Genomic DNA, 23313 nt, shown 5'->3' with positions numbered 1-23313 from the left:
GGAAGCATTACAAACAGCTCATCTGATTCTGACAGGGAGATTTATGTTGCAGCAAGGTAATATCCCTTTCAACTTCACAGACCTACAGTTAGTGAAATGAATAGCTCTACCACCCATCTCATTGAAAGAAAGAAGGATTGTCCTTTTTATCGGTTAATGAAATATTACCTGAACCAGATTTGCAGCAGGCGGCCTCAAGAAGGTTTTCATTGAGGGTTTGATTCCTCTAGCTTTTCTGTAGCCCGCGTGGTGGACAATGCTGCCATCATACATCTCTCTTTATCTACCAAATGTCAAAGCTGTGGTTATCCTCTCTGGAAAACATGCATTTTTTGAGGATCTCAGTTCCATTGTCCAGGTATGAAATTGAAACCTGAAAATGGTCACAGAAAACAGGAGGTATATGTCAACATGCTGTTTTTTTTAATGGGCTTGTTTGTTATCTCTGTCGAAGCCATGTAAAAACATTATGAGGATGCGTATTTGAAATAGCCTCTGGTGATGGACAGCTCAGATAGATAATTGCTGCTATGCACTGCAGACTCTGCTGAGTGGTAATAGATTCTTCCAGGTGCTGGCCTGTATGTAGCCACCCTATCATAAGAGCTTTTTCCATAATGGTATATTTCAAAAGCACACAGAAATGTTTGGAGAGATGCACTCAGACACACCTGGCAATTAACAGCATCTTATATGAGTTAAACTGGGAAGGAGTGATTGCAATTTTTCCCTCGCCGCACACTTTCCACCACTTTCCTATTTCTGTCTAAATTACAGGGCGATGTGTGAGGAAAAAGTAAAGGCCAGGCAAATAATTGTGTGGATTTTTTTTTTTTTTTTTAACATGTAAAAAGTACTGCCGGTGAATTCTAATGGCAGCCCTGCATCACACCTCCCCTCCCTCCTCTCTTCATGTCCCTCTCTCACACTCTATTATGCAACAGTCTTTTCTTGCAAGTCCTTGCAAGATCTCGGCTTCGATTGTGTAACATCTCAGAGTGAAACTGGCTGCGAGGCCTCACGTTCAGTCACACAGGATCCCTGCGTCCCCCAATGACCAACAAAATGGTTATCGGCTTTTACGCTAAACTGAATGCACACAGCTGCTGGCGTTATGATTGTGTCCTCTTTGTTTAATCAACTGGAGTTTTCATTGGTTTTTTTTGGTAGCTTCTTGTTTGATCTTTCTTTGACTGTTATGGCTCAACCACCAGCACACTCAGATATGATTCAACCCATTCTCTTTGTTCACAAACACCATTTAAAAGGAAGTTGTGAGGTCACTTATGCAAATCTTCATCTATAGAGCCAATCTAAGCCCTCGACGTTTATAAAAGTCACTAGCCGTAAGTGGTGTCACAACACTTACTGTAATGGTGGAGAATTAGCTGTGTTCACACGTGTGTTGTGATACAGAGTTGTGCTCTAAAAAGCCACTTTTATGTAGATAACTGCACACAGATAACCCTGTTCTTTATTCTTTCGGTTTGGGGTGTGCCATATCATATCCACAATAAAACCGCTATAATTCTGTATATTCATGTTGTGATACTGACTATATTTTGACATGTTGACATATTGACGTCATACTGCTACATGGCTGAAAGCGAAAGTATCACAGACTCCATAGTAGTTTGAAAAAGAGAAGGAGCTTTAGTCGTGTGAAATAAACTGTGGTGTCGTAAATGTTTTATGAACCGCCCCGGACTTCTCAGACTCTTTTAGTGTGTTACTGCTCAGAGGGAACTCATTCAGCAGCTCCTCTGGCAGCAGCACAGCATCTCTTCCGCTGTTCTCGCACCGCGCACTCATGCAATTCTATTTTCTTATTATTTTTTTCTTTTTTATAATAATTTGTCATACTGTCAAGAATATCGTTATTGCAAAAATACCCTGAAATATTGGGATATTATTTTAGGGTCTTATCACCCACCCCTAAGTATGACCAATTGAGGTACTCTATCCAGTCTTCTAAAAGGTCAGTTTTCTTTTAGTTCACTGGAAGATTATCATCCAATAGGAGCTGTGAGAAAAATTTGTCAACTTTTCACACACAACCATCAGAAACAGCCTCTTCTTTATCTATTTAATATGCTCACAGGATCAGAACAGACTTGCCAGACTGTCCAGTGTTGGAGCTTTAACCAGAGATGTTTTTCATGCCTTATTATACCCTTAAAATCTATAACAGGGTTAGCTTGGTTTTATTTTTGACAGGTTCATGCGAATCTGGCCGTTTCAATTCTTTAAGATGCTTAAAGCCCGCCTGAAGCAGTTGTTGGGGCAATGAGAACATAAGCTCAAACTTATAACAGCTGATTTAAAGTTACACTAATCAATATGGACAGATCTAGCACCTAAGAGACAGTCTGGATACATTTTTCTTGTAGCCTTCAACAGCAAACAGCTGTTACCAAGTAAACAAAATGGGTTACATCGATCTCTTGACAGAATTTAGACTTTAAGATACTAAGTATACCCCGGCTACATGATTGGGGTGACTCCAGCATTATTTGTTCACTGTTTGGCCCAGCTGCTGAAAACACCAGTCCACGTGGAACAGATGTCTCAACATGCACAAATACTGTCATGCCAAATTTACCGGCTCAGGGAATCCATTAGCATTTCATTTCCCCTTGTAAATTGGATTTACAACCAAAGAAGAGAGAAGGAGCAGTGACGCTGAGAGAGTTCCTAGTTTTTATTTTAATGCTGTTAGGGAGTACTACTAGTCCCCAACATTAGCATTGTAACTGCTGCAGCGCTCCCCACTCTCTGAGCTCCCCTGCCTTATTGAGCATCTGTTGGCTGCTTCTGTTGATCAGCTGGTATTTTGGCATTAGCATGGATGTCTGGATGGAGAGCAAGGTAGACTGGAAAGCTGCCAGACGGAGACACTGCTTTTACAGTGTTAATCATTGACATTCATACCTGCAACTTTACTGCTCTGGTTCATTCTCAACACTCACCAACTTTGTTTCCAGCCACAACAGGCAACTGTACAAACCTACTGCAGGCTACTCAGGCGTCCAGGAAGTGTGCCAGGCTTTGAAGCCAGTTTCAATAATGGCCAAACAGTGGCATTACAATTCTGGGCCATCATGTGATGCCACTGGGCCCTAAAAGACTTTTTTTCCATGGAGTTACATTTTAAAAGAGACCTTGGTAAATCAATGGATACATATTTTTGAGCGTCACAACCCCTCAAAATGGCTTGTTTCATTTTTAGGATTCAGTCTGATAGCATTTCGAAAGCCTAGAAGAGCCGCACCATTAAATTATGTTATCCCCATTCGAGTTAGCAGAGCACTAAACTGGAATTTAGCCACTCAGCCCTCAAGAGTCTGCAGTGTGCTCAGCAATAAAGATGTTATACCAGGGAAGCACCACTGAGCAACTTTCATAGGAATGAATGGGGCCCTGCCTCAAACGTTGTGTTCAATTTTCTTTACACATCGTAACACTAGACAGACAAAGTTAATGAATACCTAGTGAGTTAAAATAGTGGAGAAGTTTGCTGCCAAAGGGTAAGATATTAATCTCAAAGAGTTTGTGAACTAAACCAATGCTGAAAGGAGAGTGACTGTTGCGTTTACATTTGTCAGGTGTTCAGAAGCACGACCAAATGAATGCTAATGCTAATGAATCAATGCCCTGCTCGATGTGTAATGTGGCAGCTGTTAGGTACCGTTCCCATGGCAGCTTCCCAGGGTGATGGTATGTGTTAACAGGTTATTAATAAACTTACTTTCATATACAGCTGCTCCTCTCCTAAATGCGCCATCAGTACATCATGTTGTAATGAGACAGTTTCTCAGAAGAGAAGAGTTTTTCAGTTCCTGGGTGAATGTCTAATTGCTATGGCCTGTCAGTGTTTTTTTTTATTCTGTTCTTCTGAGTGTAGAGCTGTTTACCTTGAGCCACATTGCCGTGATGTAAAATCTTGAACTTTTCAAGCTGATTAGATTTTAATCACATTTTTTCCACCCTAAGATCCAGAAGGACTGCTGAAACTGCTGCTCGTGGTAAACAGTTCTCCCCTGTGCTCCCTGTTTGAAAGACAGTGGATGTAATAACACCTCTCAATGCTTAATTTTTATTCACTGTGGGAGGCTCTGAGCTGTGTGTCATTAACCTGACTTGACAGTTGCATAAGCCGAGCAAGGTGTTAAATCGTGTGTGTGTGTGTTTGTGTGTGTGTGTGTATGTGTGTGTGAGCATAATTGTGTAATGATTTGGCCATGATTGTAGATCCTGATTGTTCACAGGCTGTATTAACATATCTTTGAATCCTTCAGAGTGATTGACCTTTGAGTAGGGGACGTGATAGGCCCGGTGATTGAGATTTGAGTAATAACGCTGACACATGTTGCATTCATGAATGGATTAAGATCATTTTTCAGTAGTGTTGGCATTCATATGGAGAGTTCTCTGCCTTCTTGGCTGAAGAAGCCAAGCATAATGTCAGAAGCCGGCATTGTAGCACAACATTGTTGACAGGGGACACAACCATGAAGTTTGCAGGTATTGTTATGAAATAAAGAAAGGCCTGAAAAGGAAATAATCAAGGTGCCAAAAATGATGAAAGCCTTTTTGATGGCTCCAACACTCTCCTGAAAGCCAAAAAATACACGCTATGATTATCTGAAAGTAAAGGAGAATGGTCCCTTAGAGGAAAGATGTTTTTCCTCTGAGTGGTGGGTGCAGGCGGAGATATTCAGCACTACTGTTTGATAAACACTGTTAGTGTTTTACACCTTTTCTCACCTGCACAGATGAATAAATGACAGTTCTTGTTTGCCTCTGTTGGAATCTTTCATTTCTCACATTTATTTGGGTATGAAACTACACTGCTCAAGGCCTATCATTTCTCACTTCTTCCACATGGAGAGAGCTGAGCCCTCATTAGTTTGCCTCTCTTCCCTTGAGGGGAAGGGGGAGTTCATGTTGGTGCTTTTCAGTAACTTGGCAGTACACCTGTTGGCTAGAGTCAGTTTGGTGTCAGTTTTTTGGAGTTATTGCAGCTGCACTTTCGTTTGACATTTACTGCTATGAAAAGCATGTACATTGTGAAAGAGATGCTGTGACACAGGAAGCAATGACACTGTCTTATGCGGCCCTCACCTTTTAGTGCTGCAAAATTACAGAGGATATTGTGATGGATGTTTTTAATCATTTTAATCATCGCAGCTGCATTTTGTATGACGATGACGCACTCCTATTGTTTCATTTTTGCCCATGACCAGCACACTAGATATTCGTGAGCATGAGACTAATTTGCAGCACCCCGTGGCAAAACAATAATTTATTCTTCAAAAGGTGAATCATCAGCTGTGGAGAACTGTGTCAAATTCAAGGATGATGACACTAATTAAGTAGCTACTAATCACCGGCAGACATGTTTTTGTTTTTTTTTCCAGCAGTGGTAGCACCGCAGGCCATAAGAGGAATAAACTAAATATACCATCCCTGGTGCTTTTGCCAGTTGTGCTTGATTTGCTTGGCCTGATGTAAAAGGTTTTAACAAAAATACACTGCCAAACAAGAAACTGGACCAAGACAGCCCAAAAAGGAGGGTCTGTTATTAGACAAGTTAGCTGTTTGTGGTGTGAGCAAACAGAGCAGACTAACCCTTATAGCATCAAGAGCTACAATTAAATCCATCTGCTGATTATGAACTACTCATGAGGCAATTGTGATAAGCAGTCTATAGAGGCAACGTATAGCCTATACTCATGCAAGATAAAGGTAACCATGGTAACACATCAGACGATTTTTCCTGTTATATCAGAAAGTGAAGAGGGGTTGAAGCATTGTCCTTGTGTCTTGTTTCATGTGTAAGTGAAATGAAGTGATCCCACAGTAACATTATGCTACAGAACATATTTTTGCTCTGTTTCCAAATGGATTTTATCCAAAGCGCTTCACTTCAGCATGTTGACAAGAGGAGCCAGGGATCACTGACAATGTTGTTTGACAGGATTCCCTTGGGACTTGGTAGTTCAGTGGGGGATGGTGCTGTGCATCCTGCATCACACAGGGTTGTGTGTCTGATGCACGTTCTTGTTGGCCTCACATTTTGTCGTCTTGTCACTTTTTGGATAAGAGTGCAAAATTATTAATGCAATGTTTGCTTTAACTCTAACATTTAACCCATAGAAGATCTCACACTTAACTGTAACTTCTAGCAGAAATGATTTTTTATTTTTTGTGATCAGTGTACAAAGAAGCACATGGATTTTTGCTCTTTGTTACTGCTGATACGGCTACAACCATGACCACACTTCCCTGCAGATTTTCAGTTGACTTCCCTGACTGCTGATACAATCTCAAATTGACCATGAAAGCCAAAACACACCAGCGGCGTACGACACAGGTCAAAACAGCCGCCCCCATTATTTTCTATTCACAAACCCACACCGGCGGCGGCTCGACGTGTGTCGACGTGCCGCACTGCGGCACTTGGCGCTATTGTCCTATTTTTCCAGTGTCGCCACCCTTGAAAAAGCGCTATTTTGTACATCCCAGCCTAGCAGACTGGAGTGTGCAATAGAAATCCGGTTGACGCCCCGCAGCACGACGCTTTTTGTATGTGTTGGGGGCGGCACTTGACTCGCGTCAGTGACGCCGCCATCATATGACGCCGCCGGTGTGTTGTGGCCTTAATAATGTTGCACTGATTCCTATGTCATTTCTTGTATTAATAGATGACCCAAATGGACTTTCGAAGCAGAGTATCATTGGTGTGAGACCTATGAACTATGGAAATTATAGGAAAACATGATAAGTATGGGTGGCACGGTGGTGTGGTGGTTAGCACTGTTGCCTCACAGCAAGAGGGTTCCTGGTTCAATCCTGGATGTGGGAGCCATTCTGTGTGGAGTTTGCATGTTCTCCCCGTGCCAGCATGGGTTTTCTCCGGGTACTCTGGCTTCCTCCCACAGTCCAAAGACATGAAGATTGGGGATAGGTTAATTGGTGACTCTAAATTGTACGTAGGTGTCAGCCCTGTGATAGTCTGGCAACCTGTCCAGGGTGTATCCTGCCTCTCGCCCAATATCAGCTGAGATAGGCTCCAGCCCCCCTGCAACCCTCAAGAGGATAAGCGGTTAGAAAATGGATGGATGATTAGTATGTTCTGTATGCCTTCATACTTGTATCGTGTATCATTCAGTCTAGTTTGCCTGATTTCCCAAGCTCTAGAAATACAGGTATCCTACACCTCACAGTCCAACCTCTCAGTTTCCTCTAGCCCAAATAATTTTGGATTTTTGTTCTGCAGTCTTACAAAAGTACACACAGTTTTTCATATGAACGTACACTCAGAGCATGGGCTGCAGAGATGGTCACGGAGCCTGCCCAAACGTGCACCGCTGCGTCCTGCAACACCACTCGCATGCAGGTGAAATAGCAGTCCAGCTCTACTTCCTGTGCCAAGCCGGCCACGTTTCTACCTTCTGATATTCACTTATGTGTTTGTGTCTTGGTGACATCAGAGAGCATAAATAACCACCTAATTTTGGCTGGAAGTGGACTTAAACCTTCCTTTTCAAGTGACCCTGGTCCACTTTGGTCTGCACCAAGGTTCCACTGACAGCTTTCCCACCAGCCCAATCTGGCACACGCACCATGTGTGATGCTACAGTTTCACACACTGACTCAAGATGCAGCCTATCTTGCTTAGATAAGGAGGAGTACACAATCTTCCCATAATGTGCTGTTTATAGTCTTCTTCTGGTGTGAACTCATCCTCTGTTTTTCTTACAGTCTCTGTCAGCAGCATGGGCCAGCATTTCGGAAAGAGGGAGTTACCCACAGACAGTAAGGTAAGAGCCCTCACTGCAGGTGCTTTAATGCCTTGTTTTTGCATGCAGAATCACAATATCTTGAAACGTGTGTGTGTGTGAGCGTTTTGTGTATTCTGAGAATCTGAGAATGAAGCATGTGTTTGATTCTGAGAGTTTTCTTTAACCTTATCATTGTGAAGGCTGGCCTTTATCAGCAGGACTTTGGACTCTGATGTAGACCAGCCTTCAGGCTCCCTCACTCACACTGATTTATTACCTTCAGCTTTCAGTCAGACTGTGAACCACTTGAGTGTATTTTGTAAAAGTCAAGGCTTACATAATATGACACAAAGGTTAAAAATACTAAATTCCTTGCAGGTAGTGTATTTGTCTCCAAGGTCTAGACACAGAATGGGTTTTTTATGTTTATAAGTGATTTGATATATTTCTGAGCCGCCTACGTGTTCGTGGTTACAACTTACTCTGTCACCTCCAGCGCTTGGAACATGAAGGCAGGTTTTGCGGTGATCGCACTGCCACAGGCGGCACTTCATACTCATCTGTCAAATGTATTGAGAAGCAGCGGTCGATGAGTAATGCATCATGTCATTGCTTTATGTGGAGATTTTTGTTGTGGAGAGTAAAGGAGAGATGAAGTGGAGATGACTTTGCAAATGTTGCATGGATTTTTTTCCATATCCATTTATATCTATGCATTATTTGGACTTAAAGGCCACTGTGCTGGAGTAAGTGAAATTAAAAAACCTACCTCCCTCCATTTTTGAGATCATTTATTATCCTATTCTTTATCCCAAGAAATCTTTAAAGATGTTCAGACCCACTTATGCACTTAAATTAAGCGATTTTCTTTTGCACATTACGGTAATGTGATAAAAAAAAATCCCTTGCACTCACACATGTTGGATAGTCTTTTTTTAAGTACTTGTGCATACATGGAATTACTGGAAATTTTTTCAAATGTCTTGCACACTGCATTTTAAACAATCGCCTCTCTGTTACCATCAGAGTCCCACTCGTAATTGAGCTGTGTTGCCATGACAATATCTGAAACATGATGGGTCTTCATGGCTCTTGTGTGTCGCCCTATAAAAACCCCTCGAAAACCACAAGCCTTGCAGCTACAATGCTCTGTGAGAGAACCCATTTGAACTGGAGGATGTAAATAGATGATTTTGTGCATCAAGGCTGACACTAAAACCTCTCTGGGTACACATCTCATTTAACCATTAGCTTTGGCCTGGTGATCATCAGCACTCAGATGTCTGACATCGATAATTTACCAGACATACAGCACCGAAGCATTATTCCCACAGCACCGACAAGTTGTCACCCTGGAAGTCCATCTAGAAATAATGTTTTTCCACCTGAACAAAAGTGATACTGCAGGTGCGAAATGTTTTAGATGTTTCAGTATACATGCACCTTGTCTTGCTGTTGAGTCAGAGTCAGGTGCTATGCTTAAAACAGTAAACTGGATTTAAGTCTCAGAATGAAAGCGTGGTTTTGTTGGTTGATGGATTGTTTTTGCTGCTGTTGTAGGAGCAGTTTTTGCACTTTGAAGCATCGGGATCGATCAGTGAGTTTGCACTCTAAAGTTAAGAAAAATACAGCATACCGATAATGGATTTTTTCAACCTATATCGATAGCCGATAATTACCCACTTCTCATGGCCAATAACCGATACGATAACCACGCACCTTCTTGTATTTTAAAAAGAAGTATACAACCTGTAGTTTATGTACACCTGAGGGTAAGAAAGGCTAAGATACAGTGAGAAAATATGGCTGATTTAATATTCCATAGCCCCGACCGAACCAAATCAAACTGACATCACTGTTGCTAACACAACAAAAACAAAGAACAGTTATGACTCTTCATACCTGCCGACATCAGGCTGGGAAAACAAGGGAGATTTTCTGGGGATTGTGAAATGGCCAACCCTCAAGGCCCCTGTCCCCATATAACCCTACACCACAGATGAGCATAATAAATACAAGGATTTGAAAGTAAAATGACTTTAATCAGTATTAGATTCATAGTTAATGGGAGGGAGATGATGAAGCCCAGTGTTACTGTGTAATTCTCTGGTGTATCAGTAAAGTGTATAAACTGCACTGCAGAGCTGTCCATCAGCACTGTATCTAACCTGGTAAACAGCTGCAGGAACTTGATCTGGTTGGGTATCGGATGGTCAGAGATCAGACCCTTGGCACCATTGTGTTGTCTTCCTCTGAAGAAAGACGTTCACACCGTGACATGTTTTGCCCTCTAGATATCATGCTGCAATTGTTGTTTGTCTTCCTCAGCTCACAAACCAATGTTAAATCGTTATGATTTTAATTAGGGAAATAATGCAGTATTACAAAAATGTCCCAATATCGGCCCGATAGAAATTTTGAGCGTCCCTATTTACATTAGTGCTATAGTATAAACAGGAAGTACGATCAGTTATGACATAAGCTTGAAGGTCCAGTGGTAAATTAAATGCAATTTTCTTATTTTTCTTTTGTAACAAACAAAATGGTTAAGCACCTCACAATAGGAATTTTTAATAGGCCGCACAGCAAGGTGTTCTGCTGTGCCCCGGGGTTAGCACTTGACAGAAAATGTCTGCCTCTAATGGTGCTGTAATTAAATAGAGCAAATATGTTTTGAGAGATTTTTTTTGACTCATTTTTCTGCATTGTGTGAGCACAGAAATTACAAGCCAGACAGTGTTCCTGTACGGCAAAGTGTGGAGGAGGATCCAGCTTAAACTGGGACAGTAATGTAATTTAATGACATTGTGTAATTAACCCCCGCTTTGCTTAAGTCCTTTTTGTCTCCGCTTTTCAAAATTACAGCGGATATAATGAGTTGGGGCCATTATGGCTGAGGCTGCGATCAGATTTGAAGAGGTTGCTAGCTTGTTGTGAGCAGCCCTAATGTCAGGCTGTGAGCAAGGAGGTGTCAGAAAAACAGCATCTGGGGCTGCGGGCAGCAATGTAAAACTTGCAGTCCCTGCCTGCGTGGTCTGGCTCGCGGCCGACTACCTGTAATGGGTGGAGTGATCATGTTGGCCTGCTGGGGAAGAGGGGAGCCCAAACCAGTGGGAAAGCTGATGGCTCAGCCCACAGATGATTTCTTTCCTTTGCTTGCAAAGCACACTCCAGAGAGAGAAGAGCAGGAGCAAGAGAGGTGGATTAATTTGTCAAGTGTGAAGCTGCCCAGAGCGGTGTTAGGGCAGCATCGCACTAAAGCCACATTGTTTACTTAGCTTTATAATTGCATTGTGTATGTCTCAGTCTCCATCATTTGTTTCACCCCTTTCTGTTGGCTTGATTATCATGACATCAAAGTCAATTTAAAGGTCTGGCAGAACAGCCAGTTGTCATAGTGACAGTTGAGCAGGAACAGAGTGTGACAGAGTAAGGCAGGTTGTGTTTAGAGGCTGTTGTCTGAGTCGTGATCCCTCTCCCAGTCCATTATCATTTCAGGAAATGTACCCATACCTGCTTTGTCACACCTCAATAGCAGGTCCAACAGAAATGTCTCTGTTGACGCCACTGATGTTTTAGAGCCTTAATTACTGCCACACGGAGGGTAGTACACTGAGATCTTGCTACTTTTAGTCATTACTGCATGCAAAGCTGACAATGTCTTCAAAAATAGACAGCCACTCAATTATTTTGTATTTACAAATTCAGAGATTTTAAATTGCATTTTGTGTGCAAGAATGCAGTTTGTTGTACAACAACTGCTTTAAAAGAAATCCACTTGTAATCAAACAACAGATTGGCCAACCAGAGACTATGTTGCACATCATGCTGAGATATTTCCTGCCCAGCTACAGTGGGAGGAATCAATTTTTCCGCTCTCTCAGACACCAGCAGTAAACATCAGGATGTGGTATCAAGACCTCTGAGACGTAGCACCCTTTTTTTTCCCTCCAGTGATACAGTACCATTTCTACTGATGCTGAACACTCAGAGAGAAATCCATGGCAGCAAAGACAAAAGTAGCAATTTCCTCAACTGACAGTGACCAGACCAAGACCAGAATGCTATGCTGCCTGTGAACTTTTCTCAACAAAAACAACATGATAAAGTCACTCTCTCTGGCTCCTGCTATATGTTTGCTATTGGTGTAACTACTACCAATGCTCTTTCTAACTACAAGCATCACCTACAGTTCATGCTCTCAGGTTGTGCTGTCATTTTGGGTGATAAATGAAACCCCTAACAGAAGAAGAATAAGGTAGTAAGCCATTCATTTTGCAAAACAGTAGAGCTGCATGTAGCGTATTGCTTTACTCAGGGGCTCCTTTCTATCTCTTCCTCTCTGTTTATCATGACACTTGTGCTTCAGGAGTGTGAGCTCCCCGTCAGGGACGCTGAGAATCTGCACGTCTTGCTTAACGGGTCGAGTCGTTTTGGTTTCACTAAAAGTTTGTTGGGACTGTTTAACAGCTTGATGTTGCATGTTAGCCACTACTGCTGTGTTAGCTCATGGTGACTGGGCAGCTATTGAGCCGAGTTTGTTTGTGTAATGGCAGCAACAGAAAGTTTGCTGATAGTTTCCACCAGTGAAGAGGATTAACGGTAGTATCCAACGAGTGAGGCGATTATCCTCCATATAGGTGCTCACCTCTGTAAAACTTTTACTCAATTAAACACCTAGTTTCTTTTATTAGCCTGGTGTGGCTGCACATTTGACAAATAATGCTTGTCTTAATTAGACGCCGGGTTGCCAAGCAGTTCTTTTGTTTTTTTTTTTGTTTTTTTTTTTTTGGTAGAAGTTCTTTGGATGTATAAAATCAGGTTGTTGGCTACCTCAAATTATATATCGATCCCTCTATTACAAAAGGGTTTTTCATAAAAAATAATCCGTTGTGAAAATCGTTTTAACAGGATAAAGTGCAGTTGTATAGGTATACTGGGTGCTGTAATCCTCGTATGCTGTAACTCTCTCTCTGATGTGCTGTCTGTCAGAGCTAGAGCAAATGAATGATTCTTAATCATAATCTGAAGCCTTATTTTTACACAAGTGATATTCATCCTGGGTTAAATAAAGAAGTTGATTGTATTTCTCATCTTTGCTGAGCAACAGTTGTGTGCTGTCCCAAATATAGGCCTGTTGATTTCAGTGATTCAAGCAAGTTATAGCTTGGACTATTAGTTGAAGTTTCACAGTATGTCTTTGGGTCATTAGCTTGTTGAGGGTTGCTGAAACATTAGTCGTCTCTCAAGAGTAATGACTTTGCCCTGGCGGTGGTGTAGGACTCCAGCCTGGGCAGCAGATTTCTGTACCCCATCATCTCCCCCGGTAGCGCCAATGTATTATATTAAATATATATTCTACCAGTATACTGTTGATCAGGTAGTACTAATTGTTAAAAATTTCTGTTAAACAGTCAGTTATTAATATCCCTAGTTGAAAGGCGTAGTAAAGTTTGCAGTCTTGGTTCGGACTACAGAGTCCGGTTGTTGCTGTGTAACCCTTTTAAGTATAAACTTAACATGAATGGATGATACCTTTTATTGTGGTGCAAAAGCTCAGAAAAAAATCGACCCACTTACGAAATAAGATCATGTGGGTTTTTTGCTGTGTAATGTATGTGTTCTGTGTGAAGGTACTCATGACAACAACAATTTAAAGAAATATATTATTGTGTAAATTAATTACAAAAAAGAAATGCTGCCCATGTGTAAAGGAAGCAAAACAGACGAACACAGTGTTTAATCCAACCAAAGCCTTAAAAAGGAAACATCACCTTCAAGTCTTTAAATGCTAAATGTCAACTGCTCTGAGTTCACCTTAACCGCTCATGGCAAGGAGTGAGGGTATATGTGTTTTAATTCATAGAACACTCAGCCTCTCAGGTCTTGATCCTTTTTCCATTTTGGTAGGAAAAAACAACTTGATGTTCTTCTTGGTGCCACTGTATATGGGTTGAAACACTGGATTATCAGCACACCTATGGCTACACACAAAATCACACCAAACATACTGAATATTGAGGGAGATAAACACAGACATGGTTGCAGCAGATGGAATTTAAAGTAACAAGTGGCTCTGGTTGTAATGTAATTAAATCCTGTTTACAAGGGACTCTGTGTTTGAACTGCTTAGTAGCTTGTCCTTTGTGGTATGTCAGATGAGAACCAAGTGTGTTGGAGAGATTATTTTACTGTCTAACGTCACAGTAAGATGTGACTTTGTTAATCCCTCTTTGTGCCTGGTTGTGCTACTGAAACAACTGAATTCAAGACCGAAGTCTCCAGATGAGGGAGCTTGAGGCTCAGCCAGCAGACCACCGGGCTTCAGTTCTACCATTGTATCCAATTAGAGCAGTCTGAGTGTTGTGACCAACCCAGCAGGCTTGTCCATGTCTCTTCTGTTCTCAGTGTGAGATCTGTCCACGATGGAATGATAATCACATTTTTCCCACCTCAAGTCTGTTCTGATTAGTACTCTGTTGTGTTTGGCTCTGTGTGATCTGTGTGAACCACAGAAGTAAACGGGGGGCACCGTTGGTTGGTGGAAGAGTCCTGTTTACCTCAAGTTAACACAACAGTTGCACTTCAGTTTACTGTTCATGCTTTTACTCTGTATATATACATTTTTGATTTGGACAAAAATGTGTTGTGCTGATGGTAAATCTTCATCAGGACAGAGCCGCTCATCTGCTAATTACTCAGTCTTTAGTTGTGAAATATGTGATACTGTTTTGCCTATATTTGAGCTATCATATAGTTATTTGCCTCTCAGTAGGAATTTAGTATTTCAGTTTTTTTCTTTTCTGTGAAAAAGTCTATTGAATCCTCTGAATGCCATTATTTGGTTTTCTCTCAATGACCCTGAACTTGCAAAATCTGAGTTTAAGAGAGGCTTTAACAGTAACATTGTTTTATTTCTGAATGTTATATTTTGCTTTATGGCGGTCTGGCCTTCATTAGGTAAATTGAATTGCTTCCTAAAGTGCAACACACACCGCCGCCATACGGCGCACGTCAAAACGCCGGCCTCCATTATATTCTATGAACCAACCCACACTGGCGCCGGCCGACGTGCCACACCGCTCTGCTTCAGCCCACTGCTCTATTTCCAGCGCGGCCGGCGCTGCAAGAAAAGCCTTTTACGTACGTCTCGGCCACCGTAGTATCAACTCCGGTTGTTTCAAATTTTTAATAAGACGACTTTGATAAGAAACTGACCCATGAAATCCAAGTTGTTGTTGCCTCAAAGTTTTTCCTCTTCTTCTTCCGTTACTAGCAGTTGGCAACCATTGGCAATTAGTGTAGGTACAGCCACCTAGTGGGCTGGGGTGGGAAATACACGTCGACGGTGCTGCTGCACGCCGCTGCCAATGTGTGTTGGGGGGCGGCGCTTGACGGCCAGTGTGTTGCACTTTACACCTGATTGTCCTCTTGACATTTGACGAACATTATTACAGTATAGAACTTGGCTTTTGAAGGTAGAGCTACAGGGAGTCCATTGTGTCTGCTGCTTTTTATATCTCAGAGAAAAGGTGAGATGATCCCATCCATCTCTGTGGTGTGGGCAGGATGAAACACTAAAGGGCACAAGCTATCACCTAACCAGAGATGTGAAGAGGATTTCTATGAAAGTCTCAAATCAGCCAAGCTCTGAAGGGTGTTGAACTGGCTGCACTCTTCTTCTCCTCTCACTACTCAAACACAAGGAGAACTTATGCACATTGAACCCCATCCAGTACCCTAGTACTGAATGGAGATCAGAGGGCTGAGTGGAGCTGAGGCAGCAACCGCCATGGCATAGTTTTACATCCCTGTCTAGGACAGTAATGTTTCCCTTAGTTTGAAAAAATAGTTCTTTTTACACGACCTTTGTTTTGCAAAATATCTTTCCACACAAGATTTAAACAAAACAATTCCAAACACTCACGGACATTCACTTTCTTCAGCAGTCTATCCTGTCACAAAGGTAGTAAAGTGTATTGGCTAACAATACTTTTTTTAAAACACCCTCTGGAGATCTAATCATGTTTGATTTCCATTCAGTTTAAGAATCAAAGAGCTCACTCAAACATACAAGTTCTGCTCTGGACATGCTAAAGATCTGCATTCTTTCCTCATCAACATTTCCACTCTGGAAAGTGTCCCACCATCTGTTGGTTCGACTGGTTCTCATCTAAAACCGTCATTTCTGGCATGGACAGTAAGGTGTAGCAAAAACATTTGGTGCAGGAGCTGCCTCCATTCGTCTGTTAGTGGTGCAACAATGCTAAGTTTGTGAACAAAACCTTTGCAAACCAATGTTGTGGTGGTTTCTAGCGTATGCCCATTACACAAAGCAGCAATGGGCATGCGCAAATTGAGATTACAACATCTATTCTCGAACACTCCAATTTGGAAAATCTGCACCTTTGAAGGCATTTTTATTCAATTCAATTCAATTTTATTTATAAAGCCCAATATCACAAATCACAATTTGCCTCACAGGGATTTACAGCATACGACATCCCTCTGTCCTTATGACCCTGGCAGCGGATAAGGAAAAACTCCCCAAACCCCCCCCTTTTTTTTTTTTTTTTTACACTTTTTAGAATCACTAAGGGAGTTATTTTTACCCCTTCACGTTTTCAAATGCATGTAACTCTGTTAAAATAAAACCCCTACATTTCTCAGTTCCTGACTGTTCCTATTTCTTGGTTCCTATTCCTAAAAGTGTGTTATTAATCATCCACTGAATTTAGGGGGTTGTGGGCCAAAAATGCCCCATCAGTCGTTTAGACTATTGATAAGAAGTTTGTCATATTACAGGCTAGCTATGGATTAGAGATTAGAGGTTTTGTTTGTAAACATGGACTGCTACAGATAGATGGGTGTAGAGGAAGCTCTGGTAAAGCTCCAGGCCATAGAAAGGAAGAATAGGAAGAATTGGATGAGTGGGAGATAAATTACCCTGAGGATGAGGAGCTGACTGCCCAAAAAAGGCCTAAGGTTCTGATGGCAGGTAGCAAGTCCCACATCTCAATCAAACGTTCTAAATACAGAGTATCAACCCTATTCAACACATGGAGAAGACCTGATCTTGACAGGTCTACCATGACTTTTTACAGTTGCTTATCTAAGAGGCAGCTATGGCTCAGTTAGAGCGGTCATCTACCATTAGGAAAGTCTACAGTCTACATGTCAAATTGTCTGTAGGCGAGATACTGTACCACAAATTGCTCCCAGTGGTCGTACCATCAGTTTGTAAGTGCGTGTCTTGTATGGTAGCCTCATCCAACAATGTATGAATGTGTGTGTGAATGAGTGAATTGTGCCCGTGTTGTAAAACACTGTTTGACAAAACTAGAAAAAGTGCTTTATAAATGCATTCCAGTGTATCCATTTAGGCTGTGATTGTGTTTTGGCCAATATTCAAGTGAGATTTTGGCAGGTATTTCAATCACATCAGTACATTAGGAGTTTTCACAAAGACAACATTTAGCGGCCATCAGAAGAATGGCATTTCGAGACACTTAGGCACTGACTGAAACATTTTACCGTGGGCATTGCCGGAGAGCTGTGAGAGCTCCATCACCTTCTTATTGTCATCTTGGTGGAACCTGGAGATTAGCAAGCTACAAGACCACCAGGTGAGAACTGAGAATAGCAGGAGGCTCCCTGGAAAAAATCAAATAATTGGCAAATGCGATTCAAAATGAGCTGCTCTTCTGATTACACGCCCCAGGACCAGGTGGTGCTTCATTGTCTTCAGCACCAACCAATATGGGAGTTCTGCTTAACAAGACCTATATTTAGTAAGTCAGCAGTGGCGAGAAGGTGTGAAGTCATGCTGACAGCTGCTGCCCATGGACAGCATCAAACTGCAGCTGTGGTCCATTTAGGAAAAGTTGGTCACATATTTTCTTTCTCAACCATTTTCTTCCAACACCCCATGTGATAACGATGAGGGCCAGATTCAGTGGAGCAGAGTAGTATCATTAAGTTTGTAGCTACAGGCTAATAAGATTTTTAAAGGTGTATGATACTTTATACATATGACCAAATTGTTATTCCGGGCTTTGCTTTCATGTTGGCTCAAGGCGCAGAACACAGTGTTTCACCAGCACACTGGTATTTACTTGGATCACTGAGGTTATTTCCTTGACTGCGTTGTTTGGTTTCTTGGTGACTTGGTATGTAAGTTTCAAGATGGCGCCAGCATGTGCGGCCTGCCATCTGCCGACTCTGCTGTGTTTGATATTTGCTGTTGTATTACTTTGTTTTCTCTGCCAAGATTCCTCTGCTTTGCTGGTGTATGATCGACAAGCACTTCTTGACATTAGAGCATCTCAAAAAACACTGCCAAACTTTGATTGGGGGGATCAAACCTCAGGTCTCCCTCCTCCCCTGGCGTCTGTACCAGCTTACCTGCTGCGCTCACCGATTGTCATCTCACGGAGGAAGCGCAAAGAGGGCAGGTGTCTTGGTGAAACTCAAGATCCTCAGATGATCCACCTGCTGGACCGATCCTCGCCATCCTGTCAGAGGATCTCATGTGTGGCTGTTGGATCCAACCTGTTGTTCCTCCCTGTCCAGCCGCTGGCTGTCTTCACCTTCACCAGGTCTTCACCTAGGTTCCCCCTCCCAGATGCCGGGTCCGCAACATCGGTGTGGATTTTAGGAATCTTCGGCCACTGCGCCGCGTTTCCACCCAGGCCCGCGAGGAGATTACTCTTAGCCTGGCTCTCTTCAATGCTAGATCGCTAGCAAAAAAGACTTTCATCTTGAATGACTTCTTCACTTCACGTGAATTGGATTTTATGTTTCTGACAGAGACGTGGATTCCAGTCGGTGAGTCTATCCAGTTCTCCGAGTTGCTCCCCCCAACTGTCTCTTTTTTAACTCCCCCCGAACCACCGGCCGAGGTGGAGGGGTAGCATCTGTATTTAAATCCAGTTATCAATGTCGATTGTCACCGTCGATCTCTTTCTCCAGCTTTGAGCTGCAGACAGTCATTGTAAACTTTACTACACACATCCTGTGCGCTGTAGTCTACCGTCCGCCTCAGTTCAACAAGGATTTTATAAAGGACTTCACAGACTTTGTGGCAGGAGTGACAGTGAACTATGATCAGTTTTTAATTGTTGGGGACTTTAATATCCATGTCTGCTGTGAGTCCCGTCCCTTGGTGAAAGACTTTCTGAATCTCATTGACTCTTTTAACCTTACTGAGTCTGTGTCTGATCCAACACATGAGAAGGGACACACACTGGACCTTATATTATCCTTTGGTTGCAGTTAAATGTCAGTGAGATTTGTGACACACATATTTCCGATCACTTCGCTGTTTTATTTAATATTACACTGCCCCACTCTCATGTGAAACTGTGCGCCATGGACCGCCGTGTGTGCACAATTAACCCTTCAACTGCTTCTGAGTTTTCTGCAGCATTTAATCATTCTGTGCTACATACTCAGGATCATTATGGTACTCTTACTCCTGATGAGTTTTTAGACACTTTTAATTGTACTTGCACTGACATATTAGACTTGGTGGCTCATTTTAGGTGCAAACGCTCTAAGCCAGTTACAGAGCCATGGCTTAATGACACCACTCGCACTTTAAGACGTGTATGTAGACGCGCCGAGAGGAAGTGGAAGAAAGATCATCTACATGTTTCTTTGGACATTTTAAAAAACAGTCTATTGCAGTATCAGAAAGCTGTTAAAGCTGCCAAGAGTCAGTTCTTATCCAATCTCGTGTCAGTTAATAGCTATAAACCTCAGTTTCTTTTTAATACCTTGAATACTCTTGTAAACCCCTGTGACCACAATGGTGTTGTTCCTTCACCTAAACTGTGTGAAGATTTTCTAAGGTTTTTTATTGGCAAGATCTCTGATATTAGGTCCTCTCTTTTGCCGTCTGCATTAGATCCTGCCGTCTTGCCCATTTGCTCTGCTGTTTTTGACACATTTGAACAAGTGTCTCTCTCAGCTTTAACTGATATTGTCTAGCACCTCAAGCCTTCTTACTGTCCTCTTGACAGCATCCCACCCCATGTTTTTAAGGACGTTTTCCATATCATTGGGCCCTGTGTTATGGATCTGATAAATTCATCTTTGATGTCTGGATGTGTCCCAGCTGCCTTTAAACATGCTGTGGTCCAGCCCCTCAAAAAACATAATCTTGACCCCACAATTTTATCCCTCTTTAGGCCTATCTCCAAGCTTCCTTTTCTTTCTAAGGTCTTGGAGAAGGTGGTTAATGAACAGCTGCAGTCTTTTATTGATCTAAATGGCATTTCTGAGAAGTTCCAGTCTGGTTTTAAGTCACGCCATAGCACAGAAATGGCGCTTTTAAGAATTTTAAATGATCTTCTTTTAACAGTTGACTCTGGTAACTCTGCGGTCCTGGTCTTTCTGGATCTGACAGCTGCCTTTGATACAGTGGATCATAACATTCTCCTGTCTCGCTTAAACACCTGTGTGGGCATTAAGGGTGCTGTTCTTAAGTGGTTTCAGTCCTACCTCTCAGACAGGAGCTTCTCTGGCCAGCTGGGCCAGTATTCTTCGGCCACTTCCCCCCTGAGCTGTGGGGTGCCTCAGGGTTCTATTTTGGGCCCCCTCCTCTTTTCGATATATATGTTGCCATTGGGATCCATATTTAGAAAGCACAATGTCTCATTTCACCGCTTTGCAAATGACGTACAAATCTATCTGACTAAAAAAACAAATGAGCAAGCCTCTGTTCAGGTGTTATTAGACTGCCTCACTGATATCCGATCTTGGATGGAAGTGAACTTTCTCTCCATGAACAAAAATAAAACTGAGATTATTTTATTCGGCCAACAAAATCTGTTAGATGGGTATGACAGCGCCATTGGCACCCTTAAGTCTCACTGTCACCCTTTTGCAAGGAATCTTGGTGTTATTTTGGACAGTGACTTTAGGTTTGATAAGCAAATAACCTCTATTGTTAAAACAAGCTTCTTCCAGCCGAGACTGTTAGCTAAAGTAAAGGCTTATCTCCCCAGAAATGATTTTGAGAAAGTTATTCATTTGTTGGTCTTGACCAGTCAGCACTGCGCCATTTACAGGTAGTCCAAAATGCAGCCGCCCACCTTCTGACTGGAAAGAAACGGTGTGATCACATCAGTCCCATCCTTGCATCTTTGCACTGGTTGCCTGTTAATTTTAGGATCCAGTTCAAGGTTTTATTAATTGTTTTTAAGTGTTTAAATAGTCTGGCACTGTCTTATTTATCAGAGCTTGTACAGCCTCACAGTACTTCTGGAGCACTTAGGTCGTCAAACCAGCTGCTCCTGGCAGTACCTCGGTCCAGACTCTCTATTTGTGGGGACAGAGCCTTCTCAGTGGCAGCCTCAAAGCTGTGGAACAGCCTACCTTTCCAGGTTAGAGCTGCACAGTCTGTTGAGCACTTTAAAACATTACTGAAAACCCATCTTTTCTCCTAGGTGTTCAGTCCCTGCTAGGCAAGAATCCTTGGCTTTTACTCTTTTTACTCTTTTATTTCCTATTTTATTCTGATTTTAGTTTTTTAAATTGAGTTCTTAATATTTCCTTTATTGTTTTATTTATTATGATATTTGTGTATGATTATATTATATTTCAATAACTGTACAGCACTTTGGTCAACTGAAGTTGTTTTTAAATGTGCTTTATAATGTCCTTTCCTTTACTCTGGTGTCCCTCTGCAGCCATCTGAAGGCAGAAGGTATCTGTAGTCTATAATTGGAGTGATGCTGCTTGTCAAGCCACAGCTATGCACAACAGATCTGTAGGTTAGATTTTGTGTTTTAAGGGACATCAAACGTGTCGTTATGATGTCCCGTTATGATTCTACAGTTTCTACTGCAGTATAAATCAACAGGAGTGTTGGGGATGGATGCTTAAGAATAGATCAGTTAAAACTGTCTGCCAATGACTCCATCAGCACCTTTTGTTCCTGCCATTCCTCTCCCAGCACCTCCAAGTGGAATGACTACACGCATCATCATCTTTTTCATGAGTCTGGCCTCAAGCTCCACATTTCACTTACAACACAAGTAGACATGTGTCTGTGATGAGCAACATCATGTGATATGAGAGGGTTAGGGTTACGATTTGTAGTGGCGTTCACCAAAATTGTGCCTGGCGCATTTCAGTTGCACTGGGTAGGACACACTTGACTGTGATCTGTACCATGCTGCTGGGTTCATGAAAATAGAGCCTTTGTGGTCTACTTCTTGCAATGCACGTCCTCCAGCAGAGTTAGTAATGAGGAGTTTGAGGCATTTCATAAAGTGCCTAAAATAATCATTCAATATAAATACTGAGGAGATGAATAATATTTATATTTTATCAGATGTCAAGATACAGATTGCAGATTTAGTCCTATGAGTTGCCTCAGCCTCCAACGATATCACTTCAACATCCAGTCTCCAGCAGCTCAGCTCGTGGAATGTGGATTTGTTGTTTGCATTGCTAATTTTCAACACTTACAAAAAGTGTGAGGGTGAACTAGAGATAAGACAGCTGTGTCTTTGCATGTAGGTGTGCGTGGACAAAATCCAACAAAGGTTGAATACTGAGTGTTTTATTGATGGGGAAGTATGCTGATGTGCCAGACTGAAGGAATGCCGTCATAATGTTGGTTTTATCGGTGCACAAAAATCCCAGTGCAGTTAATCATCTCTCTCTTTCTCATTTCCTCTGTGTCAGTTTCTTGCCCTCTGGTTGCTTCAGAATAATTGGTTGAGGGTCTTTGGGCCAGCAGAAGGAAAATTTGGACTTAAAGATAAAAGATAAAAATCCTCCACTTTTACTTCACCTTGTATACTTAAATCAAATTTCAAAGAGATGAACACACCTTGTGAACTGTGTTACCTTGTCTCAGCTGCACACACACACACACACACACACACACACTCTTTGCTGTAAGTTAGAGTAAACTGCCTGATGATAAATATGTCTTATTAAATATATCTTATTACTAGGGATGCACAATCATTTCGGCACATCATCAGTATTGGTTTTAACATGAATGAATGAATCAGAATCATGCTTTTTCTTATTTTGCACAATGAATGAATATTACATACACTGAAATGCAATGTATTTCATGTCTCCATCTGCTGGTGGGCATCATGATAAGAGTTTGCATGCTTAATGTTAATTCCACTATAGAAGAGACTTGATGACCACTAAAATTAGGTGGGGAAAAAAGTGTATATATTGTTAGCAGTATTAGTTATCGGTCAAATGAGTTGTTACATATAAGCTAGGGCTGGGCGATATGGACAAAAATGAATATATCGGTATTTACAGGCTGACTGGTGATATGAAATGGGCAACATGTTTTCAGTTAAAAGTCGAAGCCACATTTGAGATGTCACAAGCAGTTTTATAAAAACAAAATAAATACAAAATAAAATGCAAAGGATAGGAATAGGGATTCTGTTGAAAATATTGGTTTGAAAATATGCAGCTTCACAACAGTTATTCCTCCGTAACACTATTTGACGGTGGGTTTTCTGTGAAGTGCTGTAAA

At 41.8% G+C, this 23313-nt stretch overlaps 1 protein-coding gene across 1 annotated transcript in view; it reads left to right on the top strand.

Annotated features, from left to right (window-relative positions):
• Positions 1 to 23313, top strand: part of LOC125892764 (myelin basic protein-like) — a 91934-nt gene that overhangs the window by 12007 nt on the left and 56614 nt on the right. The window contains 1 exon segment of the mRNA XM_049582973.1: positions 7768 to 7826. Within this exon segment, the coding sequence (XP_049438930.1) occupies positions 7768 to 7826 (59 nt within the window).

This window comes from Epinephelus fuscoguttatus, linkage group LG8 (assembly GCF_011397635.1).
Source record: "Epinephelus fuscoguttatus linkage group LG8, E.fuscoguttatus.final_Chr_v1".
In the NCBI taxonomy this organism is placed as follows: domain Eukaryota; kingdom Metazoa; phylum Chordata; class Actinopteri; order Perciformes; family Serranidae; genus Epinephelus; species Epinephelus fuscoguttatus.
Note: the sequence above shows the minus strand (reverse complement) of the source record. Positions and strands in the feature narration are given on the sequence as shown.